This window comes from Mustelus asterias, chromosome 4 (genome assembly GCF_964213995.1).
Source record: "Mustelus asterias chromosome 4, sMusAst1.hap1.1, whole genome shotgun sequence".
Lineage (NCBI taxonomy): Eukaryota > Metazoa > Chordata > Chondrichthyes > Carcharhiniformes > Triakidae > Mustelus > Mustelus asterias.
The window spans coordinates 36426537-36441081 of NC_135804.1; the positions used below are offsets into that span (position 1 = coordinate 36426537).

The following is a 14545-nucleotide window of genomic DNA, read 5'->3' on the forward strand; positions in this document are numbered from 1 at the left end:
AATGGCACTGTAAGGATGGGTTGTGTAGGTCGGTGAGGAATTTGCAAAGGCAGATAGGCAGACGATGGCCCGTTGATTTAATTGTGGGGAATTGTGAGGTATCCACTTTGAATTTGAGAAAGGCAAATCAGAATTTCTTGATGGTAAGAGACGAGGGGCTGGCAACCCCATCACTGAAGGTTGGTGATGCAAATCGCTAAAGGCTGGTATAAAAAGTAATCAAAAAGATCAGTGAAATGTTAGTCATTGTCTCTGAGTTTAGAATGCAAAATCGGGCAAGTAATATTTCGATCCTGCAAGACCTTGGTCAAATCCCATCTCGAGTGCTCAATTTGGTTTTGGACACTTAAGCCTCAGGGTAGATATATTGGCCTTAGAAAGCTGCTGCTTTCAATATTCTGCATGCTGAATATTCAAGAAATTGCCCAAATTGCACCATAGGTTTCAAGTTGAATGAGCAGTACCCAAGACACTGCCAAAATTAGCTTCGTGGCTCAACAGACTGAACTGTGTGAAAATGAAGTATCTGACACAGCAAAATGAGAATTAACACTTAATTTATAGTTAAGCTGAGGTAAATGGTAATGAAGTTATGATAAATTGTTTTAAAAGCCCTATATTTCCTGGTGCAAAAACTAAAACAGAGTCGTGGAAATAATTCGTATTCAGGTGATTATCCCAGCTCTGAAGTACTACTTTCTGGGCGGCACAGTGGCACAGTAGTTAGCACTGCTGCCTCACAGCTCCAGCGACCAGTGTTCAATTCCTGGTTTGGATCACTGCCTGTGCAGAGTTTGCACGTTCTCCCCATGTCTGCGTGGGTTTCCTCTGGGTGCTCCAGTTTCATCCCACAATCCAAAGACGTGCGGGTTAGGTGCATTGGCCATGTTAAATTGCCCCTTAGTATCCCGGGATGCGTAGGTTAGAGGGATTAGTGGGGTGAATATGTGGGGATTAGGCCCAGGTGGGATTGTTGTCGGTGCAGACTCGATGGGCCGAATGGCCTCCTTCTGCATAGAGGGATTCTATGAATCTAGTTGTATTATCTTGCAGACAAAAGGGTAACAGAGAAAGACCATGGAATGGGCACATGACATTCAATATAATAGTCATCAAATTATCTGTCAGTTTCTGTCCCAATATTTTTGAGTAGGTTCAAAGTTTAAAACTTGTTCTTAAATTTACAGCAAGCACTATTACGAGATGTGTGTGTTGGACATCCTAGAATTAGCCTTGTCCGAGAAAATTGTTCTCTTTAAGAAAAGCTATTACTTTTCAAGCACTTTGCTCATTCTATTTGAGCTTTGCACATGTTGGCTTCTGAAACTGGAAAGCTGTTTGTAAAGAGGTGGTTGCTATTGGGAACAAGCTAAATAAATTCAAAATCCAAACTCATCCAGGTAATGTGTTGATGCTAGATGTTGCTGTGTTGTTGATGGAACATAGGTTGTTGCTTTGATTTTCTTGTTTGAAAATCAGAATTTCTTATTGCAATGTGTTATCGAGAAGCTGACATTTAAAGTAGGCTACGGTACGAGATGAGGCTTCACAGGTTGAGAGGGAGGTTTGGTTAATTTGACAGGAATTGCTTTGTTAAAAAAAAATCATAGATATATTTAAAGATGCATTCCCCATCAATTAATATTTGATGTAATCCATAATATTCCTAAGGGTAACGTGTTTGAACAATACCATTCATTTAACCAACAAGGAGTTGGCTGAGGGAGACTGGGAGCAAAAATTTTATGATGGGCCAATTGAGGGACAGTGGAGGACTTTCAAAGCAGTTTTTCACAGTGCTCAGCAAAAGTATATACCAATTATAAGGAAGGACTGTACGAAAAGGGATAATCAGCCATGGATATCTAAGGAAATAAAGGAGGGTATCAAATTGAAAGAAAATGCATACAAAGTGGCAAACATTAGTGGGAAACTAGAGGATTGGGAAACCTTTAAAGGTCGACAGAAAGCCACAAAAAAGCTATAAAGAAAAGTAAGATAGATAATGAGAGTAAACTAGCCCAGAATATAAAAACAGATCGCAAAAGTTTCTACCAATATATAAAATGGAAAAGAGTGGCCAAGGTAAACATTGGTCCTTTAGAGGATGAGAGGGGCGATTTAATAGTGGAAAACGAGCAAATAGCCGAGGCATTGAACAGGTATTTTGTGTCGGGCTTCACAGTGGAAGACACAAATAACATGACACGTAGGCTATGGCAGGTGAGGACCTCGAAACGATGATTATCATTAAAGAAGTAATGTTGGGCAAGCTAATGGGGCTAAAGGTAGACAAGTCTCCTGGCCCTGATGAAATGCATTCCAGGGTACTAAAAGAGATGGCGGGGGAAATAGCAAATGCACTAGTGGTAATTTACCAAAATTCACTGGACTCTGGGGTGGTTCTGGCAGATTGTAAACAGCAAATGTGACACCACTGTTTAAAAAGGAGGTTGACAAAAGGCGGGTAACTATAGGCCAGTTAGCTTAACATCTGTAGTGGGGAAAATGCTTGAATCTATCATCAAGGAAGAAATAGCGAGACATCGGGATAGAAATTGTTCCATTGGGAAGATGCAGCGTTAGTTCATGAAAGGAAGGTTATGTTTTAACTAATTTACTGGAATTCTTTGAGGACATTACGAGCATGGTGGACAACAGGGAACTGGTGGATGTGGTGTATCTGGATTTCCAGAAGGCATTCGACAAGGTGCCGCACAAAAGGCTGCTGCATAAGATAAAAGGTGCATGGCGTTACGGATAATGTATTAGCATGAATAGAGGATTGGTTAACTAACGGAAAGCAAAGGTGTTTTTCTGGTTGGTGATCAGTGACTAGTGGTATTCCTCAGGGATCAATGTTGGGACTGCAGTTGTTTTAAATTTACATAGATGATTTGGAGTTGGGGACCAAATGTAGTGTGTCAAAGTTCACAGATGACACGAAGATGAGTGGCAGAGCAAAGTGCAGAGGACACTGAAAGTCTGCAAAGGAATATAGATAGTCTAAGTCAGTAGGCAAGGGTGTGGCAGATGGAGTACAATGTTGGTAAATGTGAGGTCATCCATTTTGGTAGGAATAACAGCAAAATGGACTATTATTTAAATGGTAAGAAATTGCAGCATGCTGCTGTGCAGAGGGACCTGGGTGTCCTTGTACATGAATCAGGTGCAGCAGGTAATTAAGAAGGCATTTGGAATTTTGTCCTTCATTGCTGGAGGGATGGAGTTTAAAAACAGGGAGGTTATTTTGCAGCTGTATAAGGTGCTGGTGAGGCCACACCTGGAGTACTGTGTACGGTTTTGGTCTCCTTACTTGAGAAAGGATATACTGGCACTGGAGAGGGTATTGAGGAGATTCACTAAGTTGATTCCGGAGTTGAGAGGGTTGGCTTATGAGGAGAGACTGAGTAGACTAGGATTATACTCATTGGAATTTAGAAGAATGAGGGGAGATCTTATAGAAACATATAAGATTATGAAGGGAATAGATAAGATAGAAGCAGGGAAGTTGTTTCCACTGGTGGATGAAACTAGTACTAGGGGACATAGCCTTAAAATAAGGGGGAGCAGATTTAGGACTGAGTTGAGGAGGAACTTCTTCACCCAAAGGGTTGTGAAACTGGGGAAATCCCTGCCCAGTGAAGCAGTTGGGGCTACCCCGTTGAATGTTTTTAAGGCAGAGATAGATAGATTTTTGAACAGTAAAGGAATTAAGGGTTATGGTGAGCGGGTGGGTAAGTGGAGCTGAGTCCACGAAAAGATCAGTCATGGTCTTATTGAATGTCGGAGCAGGCTTGAAGGGCCAAATGACCTACTCCTGCTCCCAGTTCTTATGTTCTAATATCTTGACCTGCATTAAGCAGGAATTAAGGGAGAACATCCAAACATTGGGGTGTACCTCATGCTTTAGAGGAGCAATGCCTCCCCGGGGAGCTTTGGAGAAAGATTTTCTTGTTTGCAGGGGAGAGAGATATGACTTGTCAGTGGCATCCCAGTAAAATCTCACCCGCAGATATGACCTGCAGATGAAGACACTGACCTTCCAGCTTCATAGACCAAATATTTCTCCTTGTGGGGCAATCTGTGTCAGACTCCTATTTATTGACTACAGCTCCGCCTTCAACACCATTATTCCTACAAAACCCATCTCCAAACTCCGTGGCCTGGGGCTCGGCTCCTCCCTTTGCGACTGTATCCTGAACTTCCTTAGCCACAAATTGCAATCAGTAAGGTTAGGCAACAACACCTCCTCCATGATCTTCCTCAACACCGATGCCCCATAAGGCTGTGTCCTCAGTCCCTTGCTGTATTCTTTATACATGACTGTGTGGCCACATTCCGCTCCAATTCGATTTTCAAGTTTGCTGATGACACCACCGTAGTGGGTCAGATCTCAAACAATGACGAGACAAAGTGCAGGAAAGAGAGAATCTGGTGAACTGGTGTGACAACAATAATCCCTCCCTCAATATCAACAAAACGAAGGAGATTGTCATCAACTTCAGGAAGCACAGTGGAGAACGTGCTCCTGTCTACATCAATAGGGAAGAAGTAGAAATGGTCAAGAGCTTCAAGTTTTTAGGTGTCCAGATCACTAACAACCTGTCATGGCCTCTCCATTCCAACGCTATAGTTAAGAAAGCCCACCAATGCGTCTACTTTCTCAAAAGACTAAGGAAATTTGGCATGTCCACTGTGACTCTCACCGACGTTTACAGATGCACCATAGAAAGCATTCTTTCTGGTTAAACCACAGCTAAGACTGCAAGAAACTACAAAGGGTCGTGAACAAAGCCTAGTCTATCATTCAAACCAACCTCCCACCCAGTGACACTGTCTACACTTCCCACTGCCTTGGAACAGCAGCCAGCATAATTAAGGACCCCATGCACCCTGAACATACTCTCTTCCATCTTCTTCCGTCGGGAAAAAGATATAAAAGACTGAGGTCATATACCAGCTTCTTCTCTACTGTCATTCAACTTTTGAATGGAGCTACCTTGCATTAAATTGATCTTTCTCTACACCCTAGCTATGACTGTAATACTACATTCTGCAATCTCTCCTTTCCTTCTCTATGTACAGTATGCTTTGTCTGTATAGCATGCAAGAAACCATACTTATTACTGTATACTAATACATGTGATAATAAATCAAATCTAAAACAAGAGGTCACAGGTGTAGATTGAGAGGCAGTAGATTTAAAACTGAGATGAGGAGGAACGCCTTCTTGCAGAGGGTGGTGAATTTGTGGAACTCAATGCCCCATAGCACGGTGGAGTCTCAATCGTTGAATGGTTTCAAGAAGGAGATAGACATATTTCTGATTTTAAAAAAATACAGATTAAAGGGATATGGGAAACAGAGGTGGATTTGAGACCAGGCAGAGATCAGCCATGATTTGATTGAATGGTGGGGCAGGATCCAAGGGCTGAATTAGCCTACTTCTGCTCCTAATTCCTATGTTCCTAACATCAAAAGGTAGGATGTAGATCATTAAAATATATAATTAAATTAAATATCTTTTGTAATTAGCAGTAAAATTGGAAAATTCATAATGTCTTCCGTGCCATTTTCATCTGTTTAAAACTCTGACACTGAAGAGGCGAAAAGACCAAGATTATGTTTCATACTTGTCTGTGTTAAATGTGGGTAAGTGGTTGGCCAGTATGTGTGTAGCTGATCATGGTACAACTGGTTAAACAAACATTTCAATTAATGAGGAGGGAAAATCTAATGGAAATATTTAAATATAAGATATTACCTTAGTAGCGTCACTTTTAAACCAAGAATGTTTGGGACTTTTTTCATTTTAGTGACTAATTTCCTATTTTCCCAAGTTTAAGACCAATCCTTCCTGCCACCTCACACAATGGTTTGGTTTATGGAAATGGCCTCCAAGACACTTGATTTAAACAGACTTCGCTTGGAAGAAAACAATGGCTGGTATTCTCCAGCCATTCACACTTCCCTGCGGCTGCCAGTGAGAACGGGACTTGGTGCTGAGCCAAATCTCCATTCATTGCAGCAGGACCGCAGAATCCCAACTGCGGGCAAGGTTGGAGAATTCCTGCCGTAAGGGGCGATTCTTCTTAAAAAAATTCTGAAGTCTCTAATTGGAGTAAATCTCTTTTTTTTCTGCGGGAGTTTCAAAATGAATCTCCCACACTCTATGTACTACAGAGTGCCCTAGCGTGATTCACGCGAAAAGGCTGTGGGTGGGGACCTATTCCCACTGGAGAGGCTGGCAGCATAGCGCTGAGCACCGCCGCGCGTCCCCCCCCCCCCCCCCCCCCCTCCCCAACAGCACAGGAAAATCGTCCCTGAAATGTTTTATGCCTGTGTTAAGTTCAAATTAAATATTGTTTTAAGAGCCTGATAATTCATGTTGAACAATTTGAAAATCATTTTTATTTGCCATATTTGCAGAAAATAATTATCATGCGCCACTGCGCACAGAAATGTTTGCTTCTAAATGCTTAATGTATTGATTTTTACACATACTAAGATTTCAAACACGCCTCTTTTTCTATTAGCTCAGTTGGAATGGCCAAGGCTGCACTGGAAGCAATCAACGGCTTTAATCTCTTTGGCGATCAGGTATTTTGAATTATAATTATTCTTTGTTTTGCTTCCATATCAGAATTCATAGCTGCCAATTATTAATCAACAGTCGTGAGGAACAGAACCATGACACATTACGTGACATTCTAAAGGAGTTTTTTTTACAGGATCCCATTCTTAATTTATATTGATTTGTATGGGAAGTTAAGAAATAGGTACAAGTGTAAGTCATTTGGCCTCTCAAACCTGCTTCGCCATTCAATAAGATTATGTCTGATCCAACATTCCTCATGTCCACTTTCCTGCCCTTTCCCCATAAATCTTGATTCCCTCACTGATCAAGAATCTATCTGTCTCAGCCTTAAATATACACAAGGACTCTGTCCCCACAGCTCTCTGTGGCAAGGAGTGCAAAAGACACTCAACCCTCTGAGAAAAGAAATTCATCCTTATCGCAGTCTTAAATTGGCGTTCCCTATATTCTGAGACTATGCCCTCTGGTTCTGAACTCTCCCATGAAGGAAAAAACCCTCTCAGCATTTACCCTGTCAAGCCCCTTAAGAATCCTGTATGTTTCTGTGCGATCACCTCATTCTTCTAAATTCCAATGGATAGAGCCTTAACCTGTTTAATCTTGCCTCATACGACAATCCTTCCATTCTGGGGACCTAATGTCCTTTAGGGAAGAAAATCTGCTGTCCTTACCTGGTGTGGCCTACATGTGACTCCAGACCCACAGCAATGTGGTGGCCTCTTAACTGCCCTCAGGGATGGACAATAAATGCTGGCTCAGTCAGTGACATCCACATTCTATGAATGAATTAAAATGAAAATAAAAATCACCTTAAGTGAACTTTCTTTGAACTGCCTCCAGTGAAATAATACCTTTAAATAAGGGGCCCAAAACTGCTCATAGTAGTCCAGATGTTGTACAGTTGCTGCAAAACTTCCCTACTCTTGCAAAGAACAGTGTAGCACAGGAGCAGGCCCACCAAGCCTGCACCAATCACGTTGTTCTACCTAGACCAACTACCTGTATCCCTCCATACCCCACCTGTTCATGTGCCTATCCAGATAAGCCTTAAATGTCGCTAACATATCTGCCTCAGCCACTTCACTTGGCAGTGCATTCCAGGCCCCCACCACATTCTGCGTAAAATAAAATCTTCCTCCCCCCCCCCCCCTACCTTGAACCTGTGCCCCCTTGTGTTTGTCATTTCTGACCTGGGAAAAAGCTTCCAACTGTTCACCTTATCTATGCCCCTCATAATTTTATAAACTTCTATGAGGTCGCCCCTCAGCCTCCGTCTTTCCAGGGAGAGCAATCCCAGCTTATTCAATCCCTTTTTATAGCTAATACCCTGCATACCAGGCAACATCCTGGTAAACCTTTTCTACACTCCCTCCAAAGCCACCACGTCTTTCTGGTAGTGTGGCGACCAGAATTGGACACAGTATTCCAAATGTGGCCTAACCAACATTTTATATAACTGTAACATAATTTGCCAATTTTTATTCTCGATGCCCTGGCCGATGATTACTTTCTCTGTGTGTCTATGCTCCTGATGTTTCTGCCATTTATTTTATAGCTCCCACCTGAATTGGATCTACCAAGATGCATCACGTTGCATTTGTCTGGATTAAATTCCATCTGCCATTTCTCTGCCCAATTTTCCAGCCTATCTATATCCTCTGACAATCTTCATCACTATCCACAACTCCAACCCCCTTGAAATAAGGGCCAACATTCCATTGGCCTTTCTGATTGCCTGCTGCACCTGTGCGCTAGCTTTCTGTGTTTCGTGCACAAGTACCCCCAAGTTCCTTTGTGTTGCAGCTTTCTGCAGGTTTTCTCAATTTAAAATATACTCTGTTCTTTTGTTCTCCCTTCCAAAATGTACAAAGTCACATTTTCCCACATTGTATTCCATTTGCCAATTTTTTGCCCACTTACTTCAGCTATTAATATCTTTTTGTAAGCTGTGTGTATCCCCCTCACAACTTGTCTTTCCACCTATTTTTGTGCCAACTGCAAATTTTGCTACAGTACATTTGCTTCCTTCCCCCAAGTCATTAGTGCATATTGTAAACAGTTGCGATCCCAACACTGATCCCTGTGGAACACTACTGGTTACAGGTCACCAACCTAAAAAAGAGCCCCTTATCCCCACTCACTGTTTCCTGCCCATTAGCCAATCCTCTATCCATTGCCAATATACTACCTCCAACACCATGGGCTCTTATGTTACAACTTAACCTTTTGTGAGGTACCTTGCTGAATGCCTTCTGGACGTTCAACACATCTAGCTTTAAACTAATGCCCTCTATCCACTGTCGTTGAGTCTTCCTCAAAAAAGTCTAATAAATTAATCAGATATAATTTGTCTTTCATAAAGCCACACTGACTCTGCTTGATTAGATTATGATTTTCCAAATGTGTTGCTATTACTTCCTTAATAATTAATTCCAACAGTTTTCCAACAAAAGATGTTAGGATAATTGCCCTACAGTTACCCACTTTCTGCCTCCTTCCCTTTTTGAATAGGGATGTCACATTGGCAGTTTTCCAATCCTATAGTAAGATTTCAGAGTCCAAGGATTTTTGAAAAATCACAACCAGTGCATCCACTAACTCTGCAGATACTTTTTGTTGTGGGGAAATTTGAAGGTGGCCAATTGTGTCTTAACGTAGACAGTTCAAAAATCACAAGGCAAATATCTCTGCAAAGACATAACAAATTTATTTAACATAAAACATAGAACAAAACAATACAATTGTACAGTCAACCGGAGACTTCCAGAGGAGTTAAATAGCTCTAAAGAATAGGGCAACAGAACCTCTCTGAAAGATCTGAAGTTCGTAGTCAAATACAGATCAATTATACTTTTTCTAATCAATACGTACCCTCTTAGGAATCCACCCGATAAGACTTGCTGACTAACCAGTTCCCAGATCTTTGGCTTTAAACTAATGACATTTATCACCATGCCTTTCAGTACCTTTGCTTGACTAATGTGGACAATACATTTAAAATATCAGCATGTATGGTTTAAAATCATAACTACTTGTTTTGATTCACTTACTGCATTCACATAAATGTAAATTGTTTGTGTTAGCTTGCCCAATAATCATTTAACTATTTACTGATCCCTTGTCCTCTTAAAGACTGCATTCTGCCTATGAATCTTATTCGCTAGTTAGAAACCCCTTCTTCACTTCTTTTAGGATCCTAGGATGCAAGCTATTAGGGCCAGGGAACTTATCTGCCTTTAGCCTCACTAGTTTATCTAATACAGTCTAATCAATCAGTATTTCATGGTCTTTAAGGAAGAAAATTAATCCAGTTTAAATATCTTGCAAGAAGATGAAGCTAATTTGTTTAAACACATCAGGGTGGTGTAGCTTATCCTGAACACTTACATAATTATATGACTGCATTTATAAACCTTGCAATGAACCCATATCTGCTAGGCTAGTTGCAAAATCCTTCTTCAGCCTTCTGCAAATTAAGTTAAACCTGAATAATACTGTGTTTAATAAACAGATGTTCTTTTGATATTTTGAAACCAGCAAAAGCATGCATGATAGAACTGGAGTGTTTAATTTTATATTTGTCTGGTTTATATGAAATGTAAGAGTGCTGTAAATTCATGTTATTTTTGATGAACGAACAGAATATACCAATCTGTGCCGACTCATTAAACCAGAAGCCTGGGAATGTTTCACACCGTTATGTTATTGTACATTCAAATACAGTTTTGGACAGAAAGGAGAATTGCTGCAAAATAACAGATGGCATCTCAAAACCAAAAAGAAGTCATAATTTGTGTAACTGTGAACTGAATTCGTAACTCCTCATCTTGTCTTACAAGTTCACATCTAGAGTTACTACAGGGTTTTGTCCTTGGCTCTCTCTTATTCCTTATCTCCATATTCATGGTTGTGTGGCTAGCCTGCACTCATGCTGACAGTGAGCTCCTCTTTGCTTTCACCCATTACTCTGTGACATAATGTTAGAGTTCTTGTCTGACACCAAATGATGGCTGATTCAAAGCATTTTCCGCAACATAATGGCCAGATCTTACAATCCCAATAGCAGTGAATGCTGAGACATTCACCACTAGTGAGGGTTGCAGTGACATGGGAAGTTCTGGCAGTAAAGGAGTAGCTTCAGAGAAAATAATTGGAAAATGTTGAACAATTGGTTTCTGATGTAACTAATATGTCTTCCGGTTTTGTTCAAAGTTAGTTACCTCTTTTAGTGAAATTGTTTAAGAGCTGATGGAGATTAAAACATCACCATACCTACCTTAATCATAGCAACAATGAACATGAGGTGTTCTTGTACTGATTTTTTCGAGATTGTAGAAGCACCTGGATGAAGTAAGAATGTTATTACCATTAGTTGACTTCAATGCAGTGAGAACATGATAGTATTATCATTTCAATGATTTTAATAGATTGTCTATATGTTAAATGTTCCATCTAAATTTCATTTGCACAAGCCTCATTCTATAGCAAAATGACATATTAAAGAGCATGTTATTTTATCAGCATAAACTCAGACTAAATACTACAGAGCGTATGCAGGCACAAACACATTAAAGCACTCCTCACAGACTCACTAACTCACAGACCACAATCAGTCGGTTGGTACGTGACCTCAGACTTTTGTATCTTTTTCCCGACAGAAAAAGGTGGAAGAGAGAATGTCCGGGGTGTGTGGGGGTCCTTAATTATGCTGGCTGCTTTGCCGAAGCAGTGGGAAGTCAATGGATGGGAGGCTAGTTTGCGAGATGGATTGGGCTACATTCACGATCTTTTGTAGTTCCTTGCAGTCTTGGGCAGAGCGGGAGCCATACCAAGCTGTGATACAACCAGAACGAATGCTTTCTATGGTGCATCTGTAAAAGTTGACGAGAGTTGTAGCTGACGTGCCAAATTTCCTTAGTCTTCTGAGAAAGTAGAGGCGTTGGTGGGCTTTCTTAACTATGTCGGCATAGGGGGACCAGGACAGGTTGTTGGTGATCTGGACACCTAAAAACTTGAAACTCTCGACCCTTTCTACTTTGTCCCCGTTGATGTAGACAGGGGTATGTTCTCCTTTATGCTTCCTGAAGTCGATGACAATCTCCTTCATTTTGTTGACATTGAGGGAGAGATTATTGTTGCCGCACCAACAACGCCTCCTCCACAATTGTCCTCAACACCGGTTTCCCCCAAGGCTGTAATCTCAGCGCCCTACTATACTCCTTGTACACCTATGACTGTGTGGCCAAATTCTCCTCCAATTCGATTTTCAAGTTTGCTGACGATACCACTGTAGTGGGTTGGATCTCAAACAATGATGAGAGAGAGTACAGGAATGAGATAGAGAATCTGGTGAACTGGTGCGCCAACAATAATCTCTCCCTCAATGTCAACAAAATGAAGGAGATTGTCATCGACTTGAAGGTCATTAAATTTGCGATTGTTACTTTCCCACACCATGCTGAGAAAGGACTCTAATAACTATTTTAAAGCTGTTAATGCTCATTTGCCTACTTAAAAGTTATTAATCTTAGTATCATTCTTAATGTTGAATTACTTCAATTACCCCACTTAGTCCCTCCTTTTGGACCCCTAGACAAGTGCAACCTGGCCCAGGTGGACCAAAACCAAGATTTTCTGCTACCACAAACTCTAGTGATCCTGCTAGAATCCAGTGGGGCTTCGGGTCTACTGGCCTATCGTTCTTTTATAGCTTTGCCGAAGTCATACTGCCATAAGCTAGGCCTGGGACCAAAGTGCTATTAAATTGCAAAAATCTTCATAGATATTTCCAACTTGGTATTTCCTGGGAAAGTAGTCTCTGTAGCAGTGGATATTGAGGTTTACCCTTTATTGGCCAGCATCACCATCTGTACTGCTTGGGATACCATCAGTCTCTGACAACAAATACAGAGACTAACTATAAAGACCGCAACAGATGCAGTGGCTGCTGTTACTTTCCCTACTTCCCACCATTTGTCCTGCATTCTTGCCATCTTGGTTGAGTCCTGCAATCTCCTAGCCTTCCCGATGGCCAGATTCATCTGCACCCTTCCTCTCATGGTTGCTTAATGGCTTAGTTCCATAAACCTCCTGGTAGTGGCCAGGGCCTTTTCCACTGCTACCCAAGCTATTTGACCCAGTATGTTTAACATACTATCCCACCATGGACTAAATGTGTAGCCTCTGAGGGCTCTGTCAGCAAGATGAAAGTCTTCCACTCTAAAAGAGTCAGTGATCTGTAAGCCGAAGGTGTGGTTATTATCACACACTAATCCTCCGTATAAGAATCTAGTCCTGTCTATCTGAACTTACTACTTACCGGTGGTTACTGTTTAGTTTTGGGGTATTTTGGGCAGATGATGTGATATTGTGATTCAGTACAACACCTGGGATCCTACCTGGCACACCCAACAATTACCCTCCTCTTCCAGGAATTCAAATGATATGCTCCATTACAATGTTTCTGTGGTACACTCATCGGAAATATTATTGTGTCCCTCATAACTCCTACCACAAGCTGTGTAACTTCTGATTCCAATTGTTCTTCCTATAAATTTCTCCACAGCCAGATACGTGTTGAGGTGCAGTATCAAACCTTATATCCTCAATATCTGACTTAACATTATCAAGTCCTGAACCAACATGTCGCATGCCTTCCCTCCAGACTGTGCAGCGGTCATATTAATGATGTTTATTCCCCCTGATAGTGTAGCTGCAATTATATTTAAATCCCTGTGCTGCGAATCACAGTTCTCCTGTGGTTTTATTGGCTTCCAAGCAGGCATAAACGCTGTAACTTATGATTTGCCCAATCAGCCAGTAAAGTCTGGATTAAATTGGTGAAATTGTGGGTCATCTCCAACATAACCATTGGGCAGTTGATAGGTTTCTGATAGCTGCAAGTTGACAAGTTTAAACACTGCATGTTGCTACAACTGTACAGTGCTCTTGACAGTATTACCCTTCTACTCCTGGTCCCCAGACAAATGGGGACAAATTAGTCCATCTAACCATAATGCAGAACACAGATAATAGAATTGCCCCATGCACAAGCTGATATTGTACACTGCTTTTATGTCCACGTTTCCAGTTGTGCCATTAGTATGAAAGGTCAGGGCAATGTTACCTAAGTCAGTCTGTCCCCCTTTAGATAATATAACATGAATGACTACTGGTAGTGAAATCTGTCAGAAATCCCATTGCTTGGTTTCCTTACCCATTCTATGTTCTCTACTTTTGATAGCTGCATGCCTGGATGCAGACAGGTCTCTTTATTGGTGTTCATGGTGGGTGCCTCCCGTGCTAATGTTGTTGTTAAGAGTGTGATCACTGCGGCTGCTGTCCTCCAGATTTCCATTGCTTTGAGGATTTGTCTGAAACAGAATAGTTAAACAAGCTGCTGGTTGCATTCCTGCTGACAGAAATAGACTGAGAGATGTAAGGTTTCACCTGTGACCAATGCTTCCAAACATAAACATGTCACTAGTTGTCATCATCCAGTGGAGTCCTTGCCATCGAGCGGTAGATTCAGATCAGTCAGGTGCTTCCTTAACCATTACCTTACCCCCTAATTCTGGCATGTCCTGGGGAACCACTCACCCTCCCTTCTTTCCTAGTCTACTACTCTTGCTGCTGTCTCACCCCGGACTTCAATTCCTTAAGCTGTCAACACAATTCTACAACACACCTTCTTATCCTATCTTTCAATGGCTCAGGAGTTTCACTTCCAGGGAATTCTCTCTGCAATAGTTACCTTCTTATCTTATTCAGTTCGTTTGAAGAGACTTTACAGTTTGTTTGGAAAGCCTTTACAGTCAATAAAGTATTCTCATAATATCTCTGAAACAGAAATCAAACACTCCTATTTGATTCCAGGCACTAACGTGTTTTGCTTCTTTGCCGCCTTTTCCTTAAACAATATTTGTTTTCTCAAAGGTACTCCAC

At 41.3% G+C, this 14545-nt stretch overlaps 1 protein-coding gene across 4 annotated transcripts in view; it reads left to right on the forward strand.

The window, feature by feature from the left end:
• Window positions 1–14545, forward strand: part of phkb (phosphorylase kinase, beta) — a 261679-nt gene that overhangs the window by 101548 nt on the left and 145586 nt on the right. For all 4 annotated transcript variants that reach the window (XM_078210829.1, XM_078210828.1, XM_078210830.1 and 1 more), the window contains one exon: window positions 6540–6603. In XM_078210829.1, the coding sequence (XP_078066955.1) occupies window positions 6540–6603 (64 nt within the window). The remainder of the gene's footprint in view (window positions 1–6539; window positions 6604–14545) is intronic.